The 19,392-nt window shown below is 45.4% G+C and overlaps 2 protein-coding genes across 8 annotated transcripts in view; one reads left to right on the top strand and one right to left on the bottom strand.

Moving 5' to 3' along the window:
* Positions 1-561: 561 nt before the first annotated feature.
* On the bottom strand, positions 562-6,043 carry LOC128835830 (jerky protein homolog-like). 2 transcript variants are annotated; one of them, XM_054025624.1, is made up of 2 exons: positions 5,761-6,043; positions 562-5,139 (listed from the first exon to the last, which is right to left on the bottom strand). In XM_054025624.1, exon 2 carries the CDS (start codon positions 4,657-4,659, stop codon positions 3,046-3,048), a length of 1,614 nt encoding a protein of 537 aa, XP_053881599.1. In that variant the 5' UTR covers positions 4,660-5,139; positions 5,761-6,043; the 3' UTR covers positions 562-3,045. The 2 variants fall into 2 exon arrangements, with proteins under 2 accessions (XP_053881599.1, XP_053881600.1); XM_054025625.1 differs by having other exon boundaries at positions 562-5,136.
* Positions 6,044-6,303: 260 nt separating this feature from the next.
* PPP1R12B (protein phosphatase 1 regulatory subunit 12B) overlaps positions 6,304-19,392 on the top strand; it is a 158,097-nt gene continuing 145,008 nt past the window's right edge. For all 6 annotated transcript variants that reach the window (XM_054025622.1, XM_054025620.1, XM_054025619.1 and 3 more), the window contains exon 1: positions 6,304-6,664. In XM_054025622.1, the coding sequence (XP_053881597.1) occupies positions 6,386-6,664 (279 nt within the window). In that variant the 5' untranslated portion in view covers positions 6,304-6,385. The remainder of the gene's footprint in view (positions 6,665-19,392) is intronic.

The following is a 19,392-nucleotide window of genomic DNA, read 5'->3' as shown; positions in this document are numbered from 1 at the left end:
TAACCATCTCTACTTTATATGCTCAGGACACAATGTGACACACCTGGGATCAGGGGGATCTGAACTGTTCGGCATGGAAAGGGCTGATGGAATCACAGGAGGGATGTGTACATATAAGTGCAAAATTAAACATTCCCACTGTTGATTATTTATACAATTTGGACTTTGCTCTTGGCAGATATTTGAGTTTAACAGTAACTTTCAGTTTTGGGGTGAAATTCACCTTTATCTAGAGGTCTAGGCATCACTTAAACACACTTTAGTCTAATTTGCTAGATGTTCTTATAACGCACAGATCACCATAGTATTAATTACACCCACAGGGTCTAATGTAGTCTGTGTTCTCTAGAGCTCTACGCTGGGTGCCAATCTGTACCCTTTGATATGATTTAAAGTGAATTTAGTAATGCTGTATTACACCACCGTGGGTTCGGCTCTGGTGGCTAGTTTCAAGCTTAACAGAGTGAAAGTCACCTCTGCTACTTGCTTCTGATTTAGAATCTCTAGGAACACAAAGACCAAGGATAATGACCACACAGACATTCACAAGTACAAGGTCTAGACTGTTTTCCAAGTTTTATTAAAGTTACAGTTAAAGTTATGATTACCTAAGCATATAGAAATTCTATACACACCTATGCACAAGTTACATATATAGCCATACTCACATCCTTAATGATATTCTTAAGGTCTGATGGCTGCCTTGCCAACTGATCATCAGTAGAGGGATGGTTCCTCCTGGAGTTTCCCATAGGGAGCTCAATTTTCCTAATCTGGGCACCCTCTTTTTAAAGTGTGATTCTGATTATACATTATTAGGATTTACACACATAGTGAACCCTGTGGTTAGGGCATGTGTTAGAAAAATGTGACTAACACCACTACTGTTACTGTTAATTTTTTGGCATATCACCCATTAGTACATCTTTTCCCGTAATCTTGTGGCATAGGGTCATTCTTTGGTCACTTACTTATGTCAAGCATTTCTTAAGCCTAGCATTGCTAAGCTAAAAGCGTTCCAGCCCTACTTACTTAGATACCTAATACAAAATTATCCCTCCTAACTACTGATCAGTCTTGTACTTTTATAATCCTACAACGTAACTCTATTGAACATACAATGATTATATATGACGTAACATGTTAGTTAATCATAATATCACATAATAAATTAACAATAAACTAAAATCATTGGCTACAAGACTTAGAACCTAGCTTGGAGACTGTCAAAAATGATATTAATATACAAGTATCACTTTTCACAGCAGCAGACTTACTAGCTAGCAAGTCTTAAAAAAAAAGCAACCAAAACAAAAGAAATAACAACAACAAAAAAGACAAGAACATGCAAACACCTTATTTGTGTTTCTATTCTGTTTAGGTCCAGTAAAGAATAGACACAACTGTCCATTATTTTTATTATTGAGTCTGCAAAAAAAAAAAAACAACCACCCTATATAAATAAATTCCAATGATTTGGATGTGTATATGTGCATATTTATTTGTTTTTCCTAAAGTTAATTAAGTATTTTAGGAAAAATGATCAGAGCAACCACCAGCAAGAGTTGGTGGCTGCACTCTGAGGACACCAAAAAATTTGCTGTGAGAACCACTGGACTAGCAGATCACAATGGCCCCTTTTGGGCTTGGAATCTATGACTTTCCAGGCTGGGCAGCCCCCTGTCTACACTGTGAATTCCCCAGAAAACTCAGACCGCCTAAGCAAGTCCGCTTTACTTTTTTCCTCAAAGCACAGTGTCAAAGGTTGGGTCCAGAGGTGCGAAGTTGCCTTCACCTTTTCCCAAATATTTCCTACGAATCCCACTTAAATTTGTTTGTCTAGGACATTGTTTCAAAGAATCCTTTGACGCTCATAACATTTCCTAGGGTAAACGTTTAACCATGTTTCCTCCCTAGAGATGTTCTATACAATCCCACAATTTTACATACACATTTGCATTTTTAATATAATGAACTCCTAAGATACTGAATGTTAATTCAATAAGGTTTAACTTCATTCAATAAGGCTGGACCAGGATATTTAAGGAAACTGCCATATCTGTCACACTGACAGCCAAAGTCCTTTTTGAAAACACAATTACTGCAGAATTATAGAGATTTTTGCAAACAGAGATAAGAAAACAACTAAGAGGCAACAGATGTGGGAACCACTGACAACCAGGAGAGTGAATTTTAATAAAACAAGATTTAAAACCATGGTCTCTCTCCTATATCAAAGTCATCCCGTGAAAGGTCTGAAACTGGAAACACTTAACACGAAGCATAATGCTTATTACCATGAGTAGTTAGCTCCATTGTTCAACAAGAGTTTGATCCTGCACAATAGACTGAAATCAATGGGCCTACCCCCCCTATGTTTAAAGTTAAGGATGTGCTTAAGTGTTTTGCTGGATCAGGCCAGAACGCTAAGCATCTGGTAGGCTCACACCCCCATAGGCTCTGCAAAGTGATTGTTGGTCAAATAGATATGTAACAGGGAAGTTAAATGCCAATTCTGGCCACCAGAGGGAGCTCATAATGTACAAAACAGTAGAACCTCAGAGTTACAAACACCTTCTGAATGGAGGTTCTTCTGAACTCTAAAATGTTCATAACTCTGAACAAAACATTATGGTTGTTCTTTCAAAAGTTTACAACTGAACATCGACTTAATACAGCTTTGAAACTTTACTGTGCAGAAGAAAAAATGCTGCTTTTAACCATCTTAATTTAAATGAAACAAGCACAGAAACAGTTTCCTTACCTTGTCAAATCTTTTTTTTTTTAAACTTTCCCTTTTTTTTTAGTAGTTTACGTTTAACATGGTACTATATTTCAATTTTAAGTAATTTCTCTTGCTTCTTTTTTAGTGTTAGTTATCCATGAAATAAAAAAGCCAACATAAAGGCCCACCAATTTAAAAGTCCATTCAAATAGCACTAAAAAAATGCTACCGCAAAACGTACCGACACTAGTCTTTATAATGACAATTTAAAAAAAAAAAGTATCCAAACTTAACTTTCCTGCTTAACTTTACAGCATAAACTATGTAGACTTGAAAAAATCTTTAATGGTACTTTGCTTGAGGTTGCTAACAAGCTTTTTTGCTGCCAAGGTGCGTAGCTTGTGAAGCATCATTAGGTTAATCGGTGTGGCTTCAGGCTGTTGTTCAAGCCATTGAAGACAGGCAGTGAAGCACTCTTCTGCTTGCATGTGTGGGATCTTCTTGGCGTTCTCCCCCTCCTTGTCGCTGTCACTGTCCGGTTGTGCTGTTTCTCGTACCAATTCAATTATCTCATGGTCGCTAAGAATAGGGTGCCCGTTCTCATGTTTATCTGCGTTTAGCCATTCCTCCTGTTCCTCCGTGGTGATATCCAAAAGCTGTCGCTCTTCCGAAAAATCTAGTTGATTTATTTCCATCGGCTCATTGTTTTCCAAATTATCTGGTTCAGTGTTATCAATACACCGCCAAAGTGTATTCCATGAGTGTCTCAAAGACTCAGAGCTAATCTCACTCCAGGATTCGGCACACATGTAGACAGCATCTTTGATTGTCAGCTGTTTACAAAAATCTGTGTAAGATTCAAATTGCATTGATCCCAGTAATAATCGCTGTAAGAGGTTTCGCTTGTATCGACATTTCATGTTTTCCAGAATGCTTCGGTCCATTGGCTGAATGAGGCTGGTGACATTTCGTGGCAAAAACAAACAACGAATGCTTCCATCTTCTGTCAATAGATTTTCAATGGCAGGATGAGATGGAGCATTGTCCATCAGTAGCACAGCTCGGATAGGTAACGATTTTGAGGTAAGGTAGTCTTTCACAAGTGGAACAAAGTGTTTAAAAAACCAGTCGGAGAAAATGCCTTTATCCATCCAAGCACAGCGCTGGCTGTAGTAATGGACAGGTAGAGCTGACATAGTGACGTTTGCAAAGCAGCAAGGTTTCGCCTTTTTATGAATGAACACCAATGGGAGACGGAAATCCCCGCTTGCATTAGCAGTAGCCATCAGCGTGACCCGATCTTTACTGGATTTGAAATTCTTTGCCTGTTTTTCTGAATTGTCTGCCAGAGTCTTGTTTGGAAGCAGGCGCCAATACAAGCCCGTCTCGTCGCAGTTAAACACTTGGTCCCGGGTAAGTTCGTGCTGTTCAATAAATGATTTGAAAATGTTTTTAAATACACCTGCAGCATTCCAGTCACTTGTTAGAAACTCTTCTTGCATCCTCAACTGCCGTATTCCATGCCGATTTTTGAACCGACAAAGCCACCCTGTGCTTGCTTTAAAATGGTTCTCACCTTTGTCTGGATACATTTCTCGGTAGAGTAACTTTGCCTTCTCAGTAACCATGACACCACTTATAGGAGTGCCTTTTGATCTCTCTTGTGCAAACCACAGATGCATTGCCTTATCAAAAGCATCATCAGCAGCTTTGCGTACAATACACCTGGTTTTTACTGTTCCATTGTCTTTGGCTTCTTTTGCAAATTGCTTTATTTTTTCCTGGCTTTTCCGAATATCGGTGATGGTTGATTTCCCGATACCATATTCTACTGCTATGTTGCTGAGGCTAACACCACTGTCGAGTTTTTTTAATATTTCTAGTTTTGTGTCAATTGAAAGTGTGACACGTTTGCGCTTCCTACTGCTTGCCATTTTGTTTAGTCACACAGTATTTGCTTTCCCCCCCCCCTCTGGTGCTGCCTGATTGTGTAATTCCGGTTCCAAATGAGGTGTGTGGACCAGTTGACAAGTTAGTTTGTAACTCTGGTGTTCGTGTCGGCGAGGTTCTATTGTATATGTAACAGAAACATACTGAAACTATTGAATAAAATGTAGTCACAGACTCCTAATGGAAAACTGAAAAATATTCTGTTTTGAAACAATTCAGCTCTGATCGAATATGTTCTGTTTTCTTTTTTTCCGTCTCTACTTGTTGTTGTTGTTCATGAAAATAGGAACTTTGTTACTTAAAAATTAATCTGCTGCTCCTTCTTTCTCAGTTTGTAACCTTAAAAATATTCCCACTACAAACAGATGTGATGTATCAAAGGGAGTGTACTGAATTCGGAATAAGGTGCATGAGTGGGTTAATTTCTAAACAATGAAGTTCCTCCTTTCAATCAAATGTTCCTACTGATCAAACAGAAGACAAAAAGAAAGAACATGTTATATTAAGTTATTACAATTCATTATTGAGTAATTAAAAACTGGATCATGATGCACACTTATGAGGAGGCAGAGGAAGTTTGTATGTGCGCCTTTAGGCACTGATCCTGCAAATAGTTATACACATGCTTATCTTTAAGCATGTGAATATATCCATTAGTTTCAATGGGACCACTCATGTAAAGTTAGGCAAGCATTTGCAGTTTGGCATCGACACTTCCGGCCTTTTGAATGCTTTAGGCCCTAATCCCACAAATTTCAGTGGGCCCAGTAATGTGCTTAAAGTGCCATCTGTGTGGACGTGTTTGCAGGCTCAAGGCCTAACTGTGCAGCCTTAACAGATGGTTTTTTTTACATACATTTTAAAATCTATTTCTTTGAATTGCACTTAGAAAATCCACAATTGGGGACTGTTTCGACAAGACACCCCCAGGAGGCAAAATACGATGCCATGGTGTAACAGACGCCTAGGGCTGCTAATGTTGTAGTGCAAAAATATGGGGCAGTTTTCTTAGCACCCCTGCCCTACCCCTCCTCCAGATATTAGCACTGTCATCATCATTAGTAGCAATAATACGCAGTACTCACCTGCATTTACAGGGTATTTCTTGCTGCTTTTTGCAGCACTCAGCAACTCCTGATCTTGCTGTACAGAGATGCAGAAACAAGGGACAACCCTTGGCACGAGGGGCTGTTAGCCAGCCTAAAGCCCCATGTTTGGAACAGCCTCAACTTTGCATGCCTGGGACCTGGCTTTCCCCAGGCCCAACGCTGGGGAAAGTGATTGACTGTATATCCCCCGCTGGGCTGTGGGTCGTGAATTACTGCGGGGGGACTGGATTCAACAGGGGCTGCAGAGGAAGGCGGAAGTGATGCAGCTGCCCAGCCCGCAAGAAAGGGAAAGTGCTTCCAGTTCCGGAGGCTGAAGTCTCGCTGCTCTTTCCGCTTGGAAGTCTGGGAGTTGTAGTCCGAAGGGGGCTGTGCGCGACCGGGCGGAAAGGACAGGCGCGGCTCCTGGGCGCGGAGGAGTCTGGGAGTTGTAGTCCGCGCAGGGCCGGCGTCGGAGGGCCTGGGGGAACTACGTGGCCCATGGTGCTTCCGGGCAGCGGCGCCTGCGCGGTGCGGCCGAGGAGTAGTAAACATGGCGCCGGGGGCGCTGCGCTCTCCTCCGGGGTGAAGCTGGCTGCGGTCCCTGCTCCTCAGTGCGGCGGCGATGTCGGAGCCGGGGCACCTGGGGGTGAAGCGGGCCGAGTCGGCGCGGCTGCGGCGGGCCGAGCAGCTGCGGCGCTGGAAGGGCTCGCTGACCGAGCTGGAGCCGGTGGGCGCCCGGGGCCGGCACCGTGGCGGGGGGGCCCCCCGCGTCCGCTTCGAAGAGGGCGCCGTGTTCCTGGCCGCCTGCTCCAGCGGGGACGCCGAGGAGGTGAAGCGCCTGCTGGCCCGCGGCGCCCGCATCAACACGGCCAACGTGGACGGGCTGACAGCGCTGCACCAGGTACCGGGACCGGACCCCCTCCCCGCGCCCGGTCCTGGCACCCCCCCGGCCCGGACACCGGTCCGGACCCCCTCCCAGGGACCGGACCCCCTTCCCGCGCCCGGTCCTGGCACCCCCCCCAGCCCGGACACCGGTCCGGACCCCCTCCCAGGGACCGGACCCCCTTCCCGCGCCCGGTCCTGGCACCCCCCCGGCCCAGACACCGGTCCGGACCCCCTCCCAGGGACCGGACCCCCCCCCCAGGGACCGGACCCCCTCCCCGCGCCCGGTCCTGATCTCCCCCGGCCCGGACACCGGTCCGGACTGCCCCCAGGGACCGGACCCCCTTCCCGCGCCCGGTCCTGGCACCCCCCCGGCCCAGACACCGGTCCGGACCCCCCCCCAGGGACCGGACCCCCCCCCAGGGACCGGACCCCCTCCCCGCGCCCGGTCCTGATCTCCCCCGGCCCGGACACCGGTCCGGACTGCCCCCAGGGACCGGACCCCCTCCCCGCGCCCGGTCCTGGCACCCCCCCGGCCCAGACACCGGTCCGGACCCCCTCCCAGGGACCGGACCCCCTCCCAGGGACCGGACCCCCTCCCCGCGCCCGGTCCTGATCTCCCCCGGCCCGGACACCGGTCCGGACTGCCCCCAGGGACCGGACCCCCCCCAGGGACCGGACCTCCTCCCCGCGCCCGGTCCTGATCTCCCCCGGCCCGGACACCGGTCCGGACTGCCCCCAGGGACCGGGCCCCCTCCCCGCGCCCGGTCCTGACACCCCCCCGGCCCGGACACCGGTCCGGACTGCCCCCAGGGACCGGACCCACTCCCCGGTCCTGACACCCCCCCAGGCCGGACACCGGTCCGGACTGCCCCCAGGGACCGGACCCCCTCCCCGCGCCCCGTCCTGACACACACCCCCGGCCCAGACACCGGTCCGGACTGCCCCCAGGGACCGGACCCCCTCCCCACGCCCGGTCCTGACACCCCCCGGCCCGAACACCGGTCCGGACTGCCCCCAGGGACCGGGCCCCTTCCCCGCGCCCGATTCGGACTGCCCCCCTGGGACTGGACCCCTGCGCCCAGTTCTGACGCCTCCCCGTCCCTGACTGCCCCTTGAGACTGGACCCCCCGCGCCCAATCCCTATGAAACTGACATCCTGGCAACGGACCTCCATCTCCCCGGGAGAACCTCTCTCCAAGACCCCCATGGGACTGACACTAGCGAGACCTTCTCTCCCTGGGCTGTCACTCCCCCGGGGCTGGGACTCCTCGGATCTCTCCCAGGACTGGCACCTCCAGGGGGCCTTCCCTCTGCACCCTCACCCCCTGAATGATTCTCCCTCTGTGATTGGAACCCCTAGGGGACTTTTCTCTCCTAGACTGCTCTGGACTTACCCCATGGGGCCACCCCACACTGATCTCCCCACCCATCCCCAGGGCTGTCACCTCCTTCCCTGGTAGGTGGTCTGTTCCACTCCCCAGGGGCCAGGACTTCTTGGGCTTGATGCCCACTTTTGTGTGGCTGACTCCTGGGGGACAGGCTGGTTATGCCCTGGGCATTACCAGGTGATGGTGTCTGAGAGGTAACTTCCCCGACAAGGGCAGAGTAATTGCTATTTCCCAATCTCACAGACAGGTACTTGGCTCTTCACAGCCCTATGTCAAGTACCAGCTGTGGAGATGGGAGGTAGTAAGGGTCAAGGGGTGCTGTCCCATCACCTTCCTGGCTGGGGTGGTGGACACCTTCACCAGGTTGTATTCCTGGTAGCTCTTCTCCAGGTAATTGTATCTAAGGACCCCTCATCCCCTGAAACAAAATCTGCCCCATCAACTTCCCGTGTTAAGTAATCTTTGCTGCGCTGCACAATGTAATAACCTTCCTCCAGCCTATTGCCCAGACTAAGATAATCCTCTCCTTCTCTTCCCCCCACCTGGCCCCTTACAGTCCCACTCTGGAATAACTACTGATCACTGCCCAGCGCTATGTACAAAGAATCCTCCTTGCTCATCAAATTTCATTCTCCCCCCAATGTAATGTTCTCCTTGCAGCAGGTTACACCCCTACCATGCCACTATTCACTCTCCATGCCTTAGGCTACATTGCCTTCCCTTCCCCAATAACAGCCACATGGGTTTTCTTTCCACCAGTAACAAATAATACTCCCTTCCCGAGAACCCAGGCGGAGAACAACATAAGACTGTAGAGACTTGGCTCAGTGCACCATCTTTTCCTCTTGGGGGGGGTGGGGGTAGGGAGGGAATCACTGAGGAGAAAGAAAACAAAGCTTTCAAATATCTTGTCAGTTTCTTGCAGGAGAGGGCAAGATCAGATTGGCCATTGTTAAGGGCAATGCCTATATCTGGGTCTTAAGATGTTTACGAACAAAGTGAAATAAACAAGGCTTTGGTGTGAGAGAGGTCCATTTTGCATATATGTCTATGTCAGTACCTACAGAAGGGACCCTATAGCATCTAGTGCAATAACATATGAGCTGCTCTGGCTATTTTAAAAATCAGGCAGTTTGATTATTGTAAAATCTCGCAAGGAAATAGAGCAGCTAAATGAGCCAGATAGAGTGCTGGGCTGGCTGTCCAATCTTACAGCAGAGAGAGAAATTGACAACTCTGATTTCTTGAAACTTTATATGTAGAAACTGTTTCAGCTCTAGGACTGTGTTTTTCATGTCTAGAAATAACTACTGTACTTGGAAAACTTGGGGGTTGCCATTTTTGCAAGGTCAAAATGGGCTCTTGTCTGCCTCCTCGTATCTACCATGTGGGAGTTGCCCTGATACTTTTGACTTCCAAAATTTTTTTTTCTTGGCAACCTTTGCAGAGACCACAAGGTGTCAAAGTCTCAGATAAGCAACATGGATTCTATTAATATAAATCCAGATGTACTGCAAACTACGCAAAAGTAACCTTAGAGGCTAGCCTTAAAATGTCAAAATCTTGGAAATTCAGAATCAAGCCCAATTCGTCCCTTAGCTTACGTTGTGCCTATGTAATGCAACGTGTTACATGATATAGTGTATTAATGTCAGATCTGTGGTACCCTGGTACAACAGTGAGGCAGCTATATGTTTAAAATGACTGGCAAGGAGCTTAGCAGAGCATCTGAAATTACAGCTGGTTGCTTTTGTCAGTGAAGTCAGGTTTATTTTAAATTGTATTTAAAAGTTCTTGTTTCTTGCACTGGCTGAGACCTTGTAGACTAACTATCACTGCGTTAGATTTTTGTGGTCAAGTGATAAGACTTTGAAATTATGGTTTTATAAAGAATATGCTGACTATGGTGGCACAAAAAAGCAACAATAGTTGAGTTGTGTAGTAGCTCCTGTCTTGGTTTGGTTAGTATTGTGAACTGAAATATTTGGGACACCTAGCAACTCTGTTCAAGGAATGTGACCGTTTCTGATCTGGATGTAGGCTGTGGTCTGCGTTCATATTTCCTCATGACCAAAGGTGACGTGCTTTGACATATCCCGTCTCCTCCTCTGGGCCAGTTTGATTGCTTGAGTGTACAGGTATTAAAGGAGTTTTTTAGCTATGGTATTGTGGAAAACACCAATTGACACTGTAGTGAAAATCCATAATTCACATTTTTCTGATATAGTTTTATTTAATAGGTTGTACCTCATAAGCTATATAACATTTGTACTTCTACTTTAATTATCTTGGTGGTAATAATGGATAATCCCATGGACTCTAGCAACAACCGTTATGTAAGTAGTTATTGAAGAGTTTAGGGTGTAAAAAGTATTTGATAGAGGAAAATTGAATTAGTGGTGGATGTAGCATGGTAGAGTTGGAAGGAGAGGTTCTTTTGGAGTCCAAGATGGAATTGTTGCCACAGTTCGAGGAAATTATTATATCACCTTGCTGACGCTTGCAATACAGACCTCCAGAAAAAGCTTGTAATTAAGCATATCGCTACTTGTGGTTTGAGCATTGGTCTGCTAAACCCAGGGTTGTGAGTTTAATTCTTGAGGGGGCCATTTAGGGATCTGGGGATTGGTCCTGCTTTGAGCAGGGAGTTACCTCCTGAGGTCCCTTCCAACCCTGATATTCTATGTGTTGTCCGAGTTTTCAGACATTGATGATAAATTATTTCTACCATGAGATCAGATTTATTGAATGAGGGACCAGCGATCAGCAGACAGCACCCAAACTTCAATTTGTATATGGAAAGGATTCTATCTTAGTGACTAACAAAGTGTTGGATAACACAGTGAAGAATAACATTTAGAGCTTGATATTGTAAACTGTTAACTTATCCATAAGAATAGTTCTTAGATATGTGAGTAGTCAAAGTGAAACAAATGAGACAACACAAGTGTGAGGCTTAATTGTATGAGTAAAGATTTGCAGGAAGGGAGGTGATATTTTGATTGCTAATAAACTTTGCGCTAGTTTCCCCCTCCCGCGTTAGAGTGTTGCCGTTTTTCACTGTGATGCCAGACTAAACGTTCTTGTATATATTATAAATTCATGGAACGCTGTTTATATATGATAAAGTTGATGCTGACTGATGTAAACCATGTTGCACCCGACAGATTTATATCAAATGATAATGCATATGTAACCTTAAATATATCTGAAAATCTGAGTGATGGTGTTTTGGTATTGAGTATATGGGTCACAGGATGTTTTCTTTCCTATTTGGAAGATGACACTCTGGATAGTGTAAAGCCATCCCTCAAAGCCAAAGTAAGTTGAAGGGCCTGACAAACAACTAGTGTGTTGACAAAAGCTGCAACAAATAGAGTATAATACAGTCTGAATATTTCTGTAATACGGTTATTTTTATTGGCATTAAAAACATATTTTGGAGAGAGATTTAGGGCAGACGGTATAGGGTGAATGATGTGCACGTACACTTGTAAAACCAAATGGCTACGTAAAGAGGACAGGGATTCTGTTAATTGGAACAAGTCTGCTTTGTTGCCGGGGTAGTTGGTAGGAAATGTTTTCTTTTCCATTAAAGCAAGTATGTTTAGGCAAACGAGGTGCTTGTGTTCAAGGAGTTAAAATGAGACTTTCAGTACAAGCAGAGGTTTGTCTAGCTCAGCAGTTCTCAAACTTTAGCAACCTGAAGACCCCCCATTTTGTGTTAAAAATTTTCGCAGCGCTCCAAGCCGGCTTCTAATTTTCCCCTGGGATGCTCAACCCCTGTTCGGCCCCAGGCCCCACCTTGTCTCCACCCCTTGCCCCAAGGCCCCACCTTATCCTGCCCCTGCTCAACCCCTGCCCCTCCTCTTCCCAGCCTCTTTCCTCCCTCCGAGCATGCCCCATCCCCTCTCCTCCCCCTCCCTCCCAGTGTCTCCTGCACACTGCTGAACAGCTGTTCTGCGGTGTGCAGGAGGCACTGGGAGGGAGGGGGAGGAGTTGCAATGGGGTCAGTGGCCTCGGACATGACTCACTGACCCCCAGGGGTTTGTGGACTCCAGTTTGAGAACCGCTGGTAGCTCATTGGTTTACGCAAGTTAAGAATGTGAGTTTCAACTTTCTGCCATTTCATTCTTGCGTGATTTTACATCTTCATATATAAATGTCACAGGCCACACAAAATAATATTAGTTTAGTTTCACTGGAAGCACTCAGTGGCTTCACACACTTTATTGCTTTCATACAGGGTAAATTTGAAGCATCTTGCACTTTTCCATTTGGATAGTCATAGCTATATGTACTTGGGGACCTACTCTTTGCTATATAACTGTGAAACTGTATTTTGAAAATGACCTTTGAAATTACAAGTGGCATTACAGAGCCTCCAGCTGGCGGTGGCCATCTTTCTGAGAAGTGTCATGTGTGGTATGTGAGTCTGATCTGAGGGCCAAATTCTGATCTCCGTTATGGATGCTGTAACTCAAAGTAGACTTCAGTTGAAGTTGTGCACTTAGCCCAGTGACTGTAAAACTGTTTTTGGGTTAACATCAGCCAAACTCATCACGTAAACCTTCAGTAGCTTTTCATGTGTTCAATATAAAAATTCTTGCTATGATCATTTTTAGTATTTTTAAGCAGGATGGAAAGTAGCTTCCCGGCTCTTTGAGCTCTGGTCAAGTGAAAAATTCTCTGATATAATGTGTGGAAACAGCTAGTGTCATTAACTTACCCATCAGCAAAGCCTCCATTTCAGCTGGAGAATTAGAAATACCAATTTCATTTAGACTTTATTTTCAAATAGTTTAGGCATGCTGTGTAGCAGGACTCAAAACTATTCGTGCTGAGTGGGAGGTGGGACTCAGCAATCAATTTCAGCAAAACTTTAAACTTTCTTTAAAAAATGTTTCTAGTTCTCCTTGTTGTGAAGACAACTTTCTGACCATAGACACCACTGCGTGGTTTTGGGTCTTGTAGGCACCTCCAGTGCCTGTGCTGATCTTCTTCAGAACTTGGCCCAGCAGCAGCAGAGTGAAATTAAGACTTGTAGCACTTTCATTGCTGCCATTCGGAACCCTGAGGGCATTAGTGGAACAAAAGTTTTGGGCCGGCTTTATGCTATAGCTGTTTAGGAGAACTCTGAGCGGCAGCAGGCACTAGAGCTATTTATGAAGGGAGTGCAGTTCAAAGGGGAGCCCAAAAATTCGAGATGAAGGGAAAGGTAGTGTAATGAAGACACCTCCCCATTCTCACAGCAGCCAGGAGGCTCTCAGGGGGAGGTATGTACGAAGTAGTGAAGGGTATATTTGGCTAAGTATTCAGACGTCACATTTGCATGTTCTGTTTTGGCCTCTACACCTTTAAATTAAGTTTTGCCTATTCATCCAGCCTAATATAATTTAGGCTTAGATGGCTCTATCACTGAAACATATTCAATTCCTACAAGTCAGAGGACTGGTTTGCTAGTCAAGGTGAAACATACCTGTGCCATCACACGTGCACAAAGCCACTTCTCCAAGCTGTGATTCCAGCAATTTAAATTAAATAGTGCTGTACTGGTTGTACTCTACTTAATTATAACATTGTTCATCAAATTTCTATTTGATAAATTGTTAAAAATATAACTTACTACTAGAGCTGGTTGAATAGTAGGAAAGAAATGTGTCTGATTTGATATCTTTTACTGCTGTTCGTCAGACATTCTCTAACTACTGTTTGAGCAGCTGTGGGTGTAGCTGAATACCCCAGAGACGTATTGGTCAGATGAATTTAATTGGACAAGGACTGATGAAATGTGAAGAATAATCACTGAATACTACGTGACCAGCCCAATTCACTCAATTTCTTTAGCTTTTGGAATACTTTTTTTCCTTTCTGCATTCACTCCACATCATCTTTTCTTTGCTATGTTAAATCATGTTCAGGCCTTTTTTTTTTTTTTTTTTAGCTGTCCTCAGTCCCTTACACCTGCCTCCATACACCTGTCCATGTGCCCACAAGTAGGCTTGGAAATTTTGCCTGGCACTTAATAGCCAGAGGACTAAAATTAACCACATACTGAAACCAAACTGGGAACTTCCTGTCCAGGACAGTGTCCAGTGAGAAGCCAACACCCTTTCTCCCCCATCTACTAGGGAATTCCTACCAGGATGCTTTTCTTGGCCCTTCTTTAGGGGCAGCATATTTTATATCGTCCTCTAGCTAGTAGGTGTTACATTTTGAAGCCAGCCCTCATACCCCTTATCCAGCTGCTGGAAGGTAGGGGGGAGGAGACATCCTTTGTAGTCCCATTCCCCCCCACTCTGTTGCACCCCCAGTTTACTTGCTGGGAGGAAGATGGGCAGGGGTATCTCTCTTCCTTCTCCAGCATACTGACACCAGTATTGGGGGAAGTCCATCTATGCTACTTCCTTTTCCAGCCTCCATTCAGCCCTCAATAGTAAATAGATGCACTGTCTGTTTCTGCTGCTGCTCAGAGCTTTCCCAAGCAGGAACAAAGTGAAATTGATGAGATTTTTTGTTGTCAATTTCACTGATATCCCCAGCTTTCTCAGTAGCAGCTCTGAAAACTGACAAGTAGAGCCCTGTGCGGATACAAAATTTGTATCCATGTCAGATCTGCATGTGGATATCTGGATGCGGATATCTGCGGATATAAAGTAAATCCACGGATATCTGCAGGGCTCTACTGATAAGACTCTGGTCCCTTAAGTCTATTGCTGCTTCAGAAATCTTTGAGCAGTAACAGTAATGCTGTCTGCAGATTTCAGAAGAGGAGCACTGTGTTTGTTTACACTCAAATGATGCTTGGAAATTTACTTTCACCACTATAAATTATTATTTTTTTAAATGAAAGCTTGGATTCTACAGGAAGCATTCTTTTTGCCTGTGGCAAATAAATCTTTAAGGTGCTGGGTGGGTGTAACAATACTGTGCCCTAATATGAAGACACATTGAAGGCCTTATGACTGACCTGCGTAAATACTGCTCCTTATGTCAGCAGGTGATATTGGAATCTTGCATAAAAACGTGTTGTGTGGTGCTTCTCACACAGAATACCTGGAATGCTCTGCTGATTTACAGCTATGTCATAGCACATCTGAAGCCTGAGCTATAGGAACCAGTTGAAAGGTTAGGGATGCTATTTGAATGCAGAGTTCTGTTGCTGTTAAAGCCTGAATGAGATTACCATAAAGTCTATAACATGAAATAGGCAGAAGTGTCTGTGATAAACTTCCAAGACTAGTGTTCAGTTTATATTTTTGCAGAGTAACAAAGAGGGCTAGAGACTCTTTTGAAAGTGCCGATTAGGTGGAGTGTGGCTCGTATGGCACTCACCAAGGCTCTCACAGAGGCCATAACACATCGAGATCATCACTAACCACTAAAAAATGTAGCACTTCAACTCGATAAAAATAGTCCCATGATCTAGCGCTCTATTGAGGATTAGTGCATGCAGCAGGTCTGAAAAGCTGGCATGGTAGAAGTATGTGTATTAGAACAATTGTCAAAAAGTGAAACACCACCCAAATGAGATTTTATTTTTTTTTAATTACAGATTTTACAAGATAATTCTCTTCTAAGCTAGGGGTGAGAGGGCAGAGTTACACGGGCTATAACTTATGCAGAAAAAAACCTTTTTCAGAGGACTGGGGAAGGGTGTAACTCAAAACAGAAATGGAGGACCCTTTGAGGAATATTTTCTTGTTTTTCTCAAGAACAAAATCTTCCATGCAATGAATGAGGCTGCTTGGCTTAGTGATGATGATACAGCTTTAACATGCTGAAGGAGCCAATTCTGATTCCAGGGATCTGGGTTTGGAGTTAATTTCAAATGTTCCCTGAGGGTAGGTGCAGCAGGGGTACGCTAGGAGGTGCACTCTTGCAATCTCGTGCCCTAGACTACAAATTCCCAGGAACCTGTATGAACTTTACAAATCCCAGAGCCATTGTTGTGGGACTCATTCTGTACCTTCAGCTTGAACAGGTGTACAGGTAACCTGTCTAGCGGTAGCTCTGCGCAGACCCAGACGGGAGCATTTGTAGGCTCTTAACTGATAACTAAAAAGCCTTGAAAATGGAGGGGAAGGGAGATTGCCCTGCCCCAAATCATCCCTGCTCCTACAACCATCAGTCTCTTTCAGAGCTTGGAAGTTTCCTAGGACACTTATTTTTTACCCCTCAGTACCCTGTAGAGGTTATGGATGCCTCAGTGTTCCTTCCTCCCTCTTTCCGTGCAACTCCTGAGAAGCTCAGAAGGGCAGAATAGGAAGTCTGCTAATGTGCATCCGCTGGTGTGAAGTAGCAGCACTCCTTGTGTGTAGTGGTTGCAGGGTTCTCCATTGCATGCCAATACTCAAGTTGTTGTGGAAGGTGCTGGTTTTGTTGTGCTCCTGAGTTCATTGGACTGTGCTGAGCTTGGAGCGCCTCTGGCTAGGCATCTTGTTTTCCTCTATCAAGAGCTGTTTATATTATAAAAATCATAACTCCAGTGTTCAAAACTTAGGCATTTGATCCTGTTTTGTAATGAATGCAAGATTTACGAATGGAATCTAATTGTGTTCTTTAGGGGGGGAAATCTTGTGAATGGGCCTCTGGTTAGATTTAAATCCATTTCAAGTTTCAGGTGTTAAAGCAGATGTTTGTAAGTTAAGTTCTGAAATTTTTTACACCCAGCCCTAAAAATTCAAGAGTCATTTCAACTCCTTGGTCACAGAGTGGACTTATTTGAAACTGTGTAGAAAACGAAATCTTTATCCTAAAAGCAAATGGTGTAACTTTGGTCTTGGTACTCACTTTGTTTTCACTCCTGACAAAGGGATTTAAATCCTGCTGAAACTGGAAAAATTGAACCTCACCCCTAACTTTGAGTTTCGCTCCCAACATTTCCACAATACAATAAGCTGACCTTGCAGAGGGACACTAGAGCAACGTCGGCTTTGCTTTTCCAGCATTCAGCCTTGGTCGTAAATCTTTGTGAAATGTACAGAATGTGGAATGACCACCTGCCATTAGCCTTTTCTGTGTCATTGCCTTTTCAGGCTAAAACTAAACCTGGCCCCACTCTGATACTTTGAGCTGCAAAGTTGATCTGACATTGCAATCGCTCAGCATCCATTTCCAGACTCTGTCTGAAACTGCCTCCTATTTATAATTTGTCGTTCACTGCTGCCTTCCAGGCTGTTAGTGTTGCTTCTCTGCAAAGTTCAGCTTTGTTTGGAAAGAGGTGATATGAACGACTTCAAAAATCTAAGGTCTGGGCTAAATACCATTGTACAGTTGAACAATCGGTGATTTTAAAACTGCCTTAGTTAAACTGGTGTAACTTTGTGTGTGGGCACTCTGTTGGTTTATATCTGTGTAGTTTGTGTCATACAAGCGCAAGCTAAACGGATATAAATAAAGTTTAAACCAATGGAGTGCCCCCCCCCCAAGGTTTCACAAGTGTAACTAAAATGATTTCAACTTAAATTGATGCAACCCCTGTGTGTAAACAAGTTTAAGAATCTCAGACATAATAAAAGGTATTTCTCACCTTGCCTGGTCAAGATTAGAATGTATGCAAGGGTTGGTTAGTCTGTCCCAATCAGAGGTTGTGGGGGATTTCATCATGTGTTCACTGTCCATATAGCCAATAATAGGTGCATTCAATTGTCTGACAATTAAATTAATGTCTGTGTAGGAGCAGGTACGTTGAGTAGGAGCTTGGATTTTCTCCTTTGGTGGAATATAGTGTAGTTGAGAGTGAACTTGGCCCTTCCAGTCTATTTTGTGCTATCTTAAGTCTTCCTTGGGGCTTGTTTAAGCAAGTTGTACTACTTAAGCTGTATCAGTATCGTTAAAGCAAAACAAGCCCCACTGTGGATGCATACCACATCCTTGTGGAGACGATGTAGCTGCATTGAGGCTCCCAGCATTCCAAGCTGAGGATGTGCTGCTATTCTTCTACTTTACCACTGAGCTGGCTTTTAGAGGGGACTGTGAATCCAGCATCATGAACTAGCTCTATTGGAGGAGGGGCTCATCTTCATACCCGACATCAAATTAGCCCCGCAATATGTTTAAAATAATGATACTTAGCACTGTACATCTTCAAAGCCCCTCCAAGCCGGTTACAAACTAAGAATCTAGTGCATGCGAAGCATGTCCAGGATTTGAAATCCAGAAAAAAAATTGACAATTGAAGAAATATTGCCCCTGATCATTTCGTTCATGGCTCAGGAATAAATGATTTGATTTGTCTGATCAGCAACATTCTGTCATCATCTTACTACTTTGTAGACCTCACATTTTAGCAGATTGATGGAATTTTCCAGAGCAATACGATGCAATGTAGGAAGTAATAGGTACAAATAACACTTCAGTAGCCTAAATACATGAAAAGCCCTGGAGTAGGGCGTCCTCTCTCCTCTCACTCTACTCAACACAGTGCCCCACCCCGATGCTAGGTGGTGGTTTGCTGCTTGTGAAGCTTCTGTCAGATACAACGTAAAGACAAAGCCCTGAATATTTGCAATCTTGAAATGTCAATGAAACTCTTCATAAAAGGGGGGTGTTATGTCCAAATCTCAGTTTAGGTGATTGGACTCTGCTTCCTCTCCTCCCCCATTCACTTGCAGCTCCACAGTTGCAAGGTTGCTGTGGGCTGTTAGATAATTGTCCTGTTTCACTGCAGTGCTGACTGCACTTCAGTGGTGAGTAAACTGATCCCTTTACCTGCCTGGCTGAATTCACAAAAACTGTTGTTGGTTGAGCACTTTGGGGGCTTAGCTAGAAGGCGCTAGACGAATACGTCGCAGTTACTATATGCCCTGCATTTCCCTCCTTGCCTTGTTTCTTGAGCTTGCTCTTTCTCTAGCACTGCCAGAATGACCCAATTAGATACTCCTCTGGTCAGGTAATGCTAATGCTCTACTGGAAGAATGCCTGAATGATACTGCCAGCTAGATGCTTTAGAGCTACCTTGCCAACCCTGCAAAGGCAGCAACCTTGCCTCTGAGTCATCGCAGGCACTCTTTCTGTATGTGTGCGCTTGAGTGGTCTCCCTTGGAGATGGTATAGAGTAGGGTTACCATATTTTGTGCCTCCAAATGGAGGACACTCCACGGGGCCCCGGCCCCGCCCCCAGCCCCGCCCACGCCCCAACTCCGCCCCCTCCCCAAAGTCTCCGCCCCCTCCCCTGCTTCCCGCGAACATTTGATTCGCGGGAAGCCTGAAACAGGTAAGGGGGAGTGTGGGGGGAGGAGGCGCGGCCCAGGCTGGCCCCCCGGCGGCTCCAGCCTGGGTCGGCTCGGGCCCTGGGGTGCCGGCCCCGGCCAACCACCCCCGGCCCGCCCAGCACTGCCGGCTCCCGGCCCAG

The sequence above is a fragment of the Malaclemys terrapin genome, chromosome 4 (genome assembly GCF_027887155.1).
Source record: "Malaclemys terrapin pileata isolate rMalTer1 chromosome 4, rMalTer1.hap1, whole genome shotgun sequence".
NCBI classification, from domain to species: domain Eukaryota; kingdom Metazoa; phylum Chordata; order Testudines; family Emydidae; genus Malaclemys; species Malaclemys terrapin.
This window is presented reverse-complemented; position numbering and strand designations above follow the sequence as displayed.

Bases quoted from the DNA above. Each gene is read 5' to 3' on its own strand.
- LOC128835830 (XM_054025624.1), bottom strand. From the start codon at position 4,659: ATGGCAAGCAGTAGGAAGCGCAAACGTGTCACACTTTCAATTGACACA.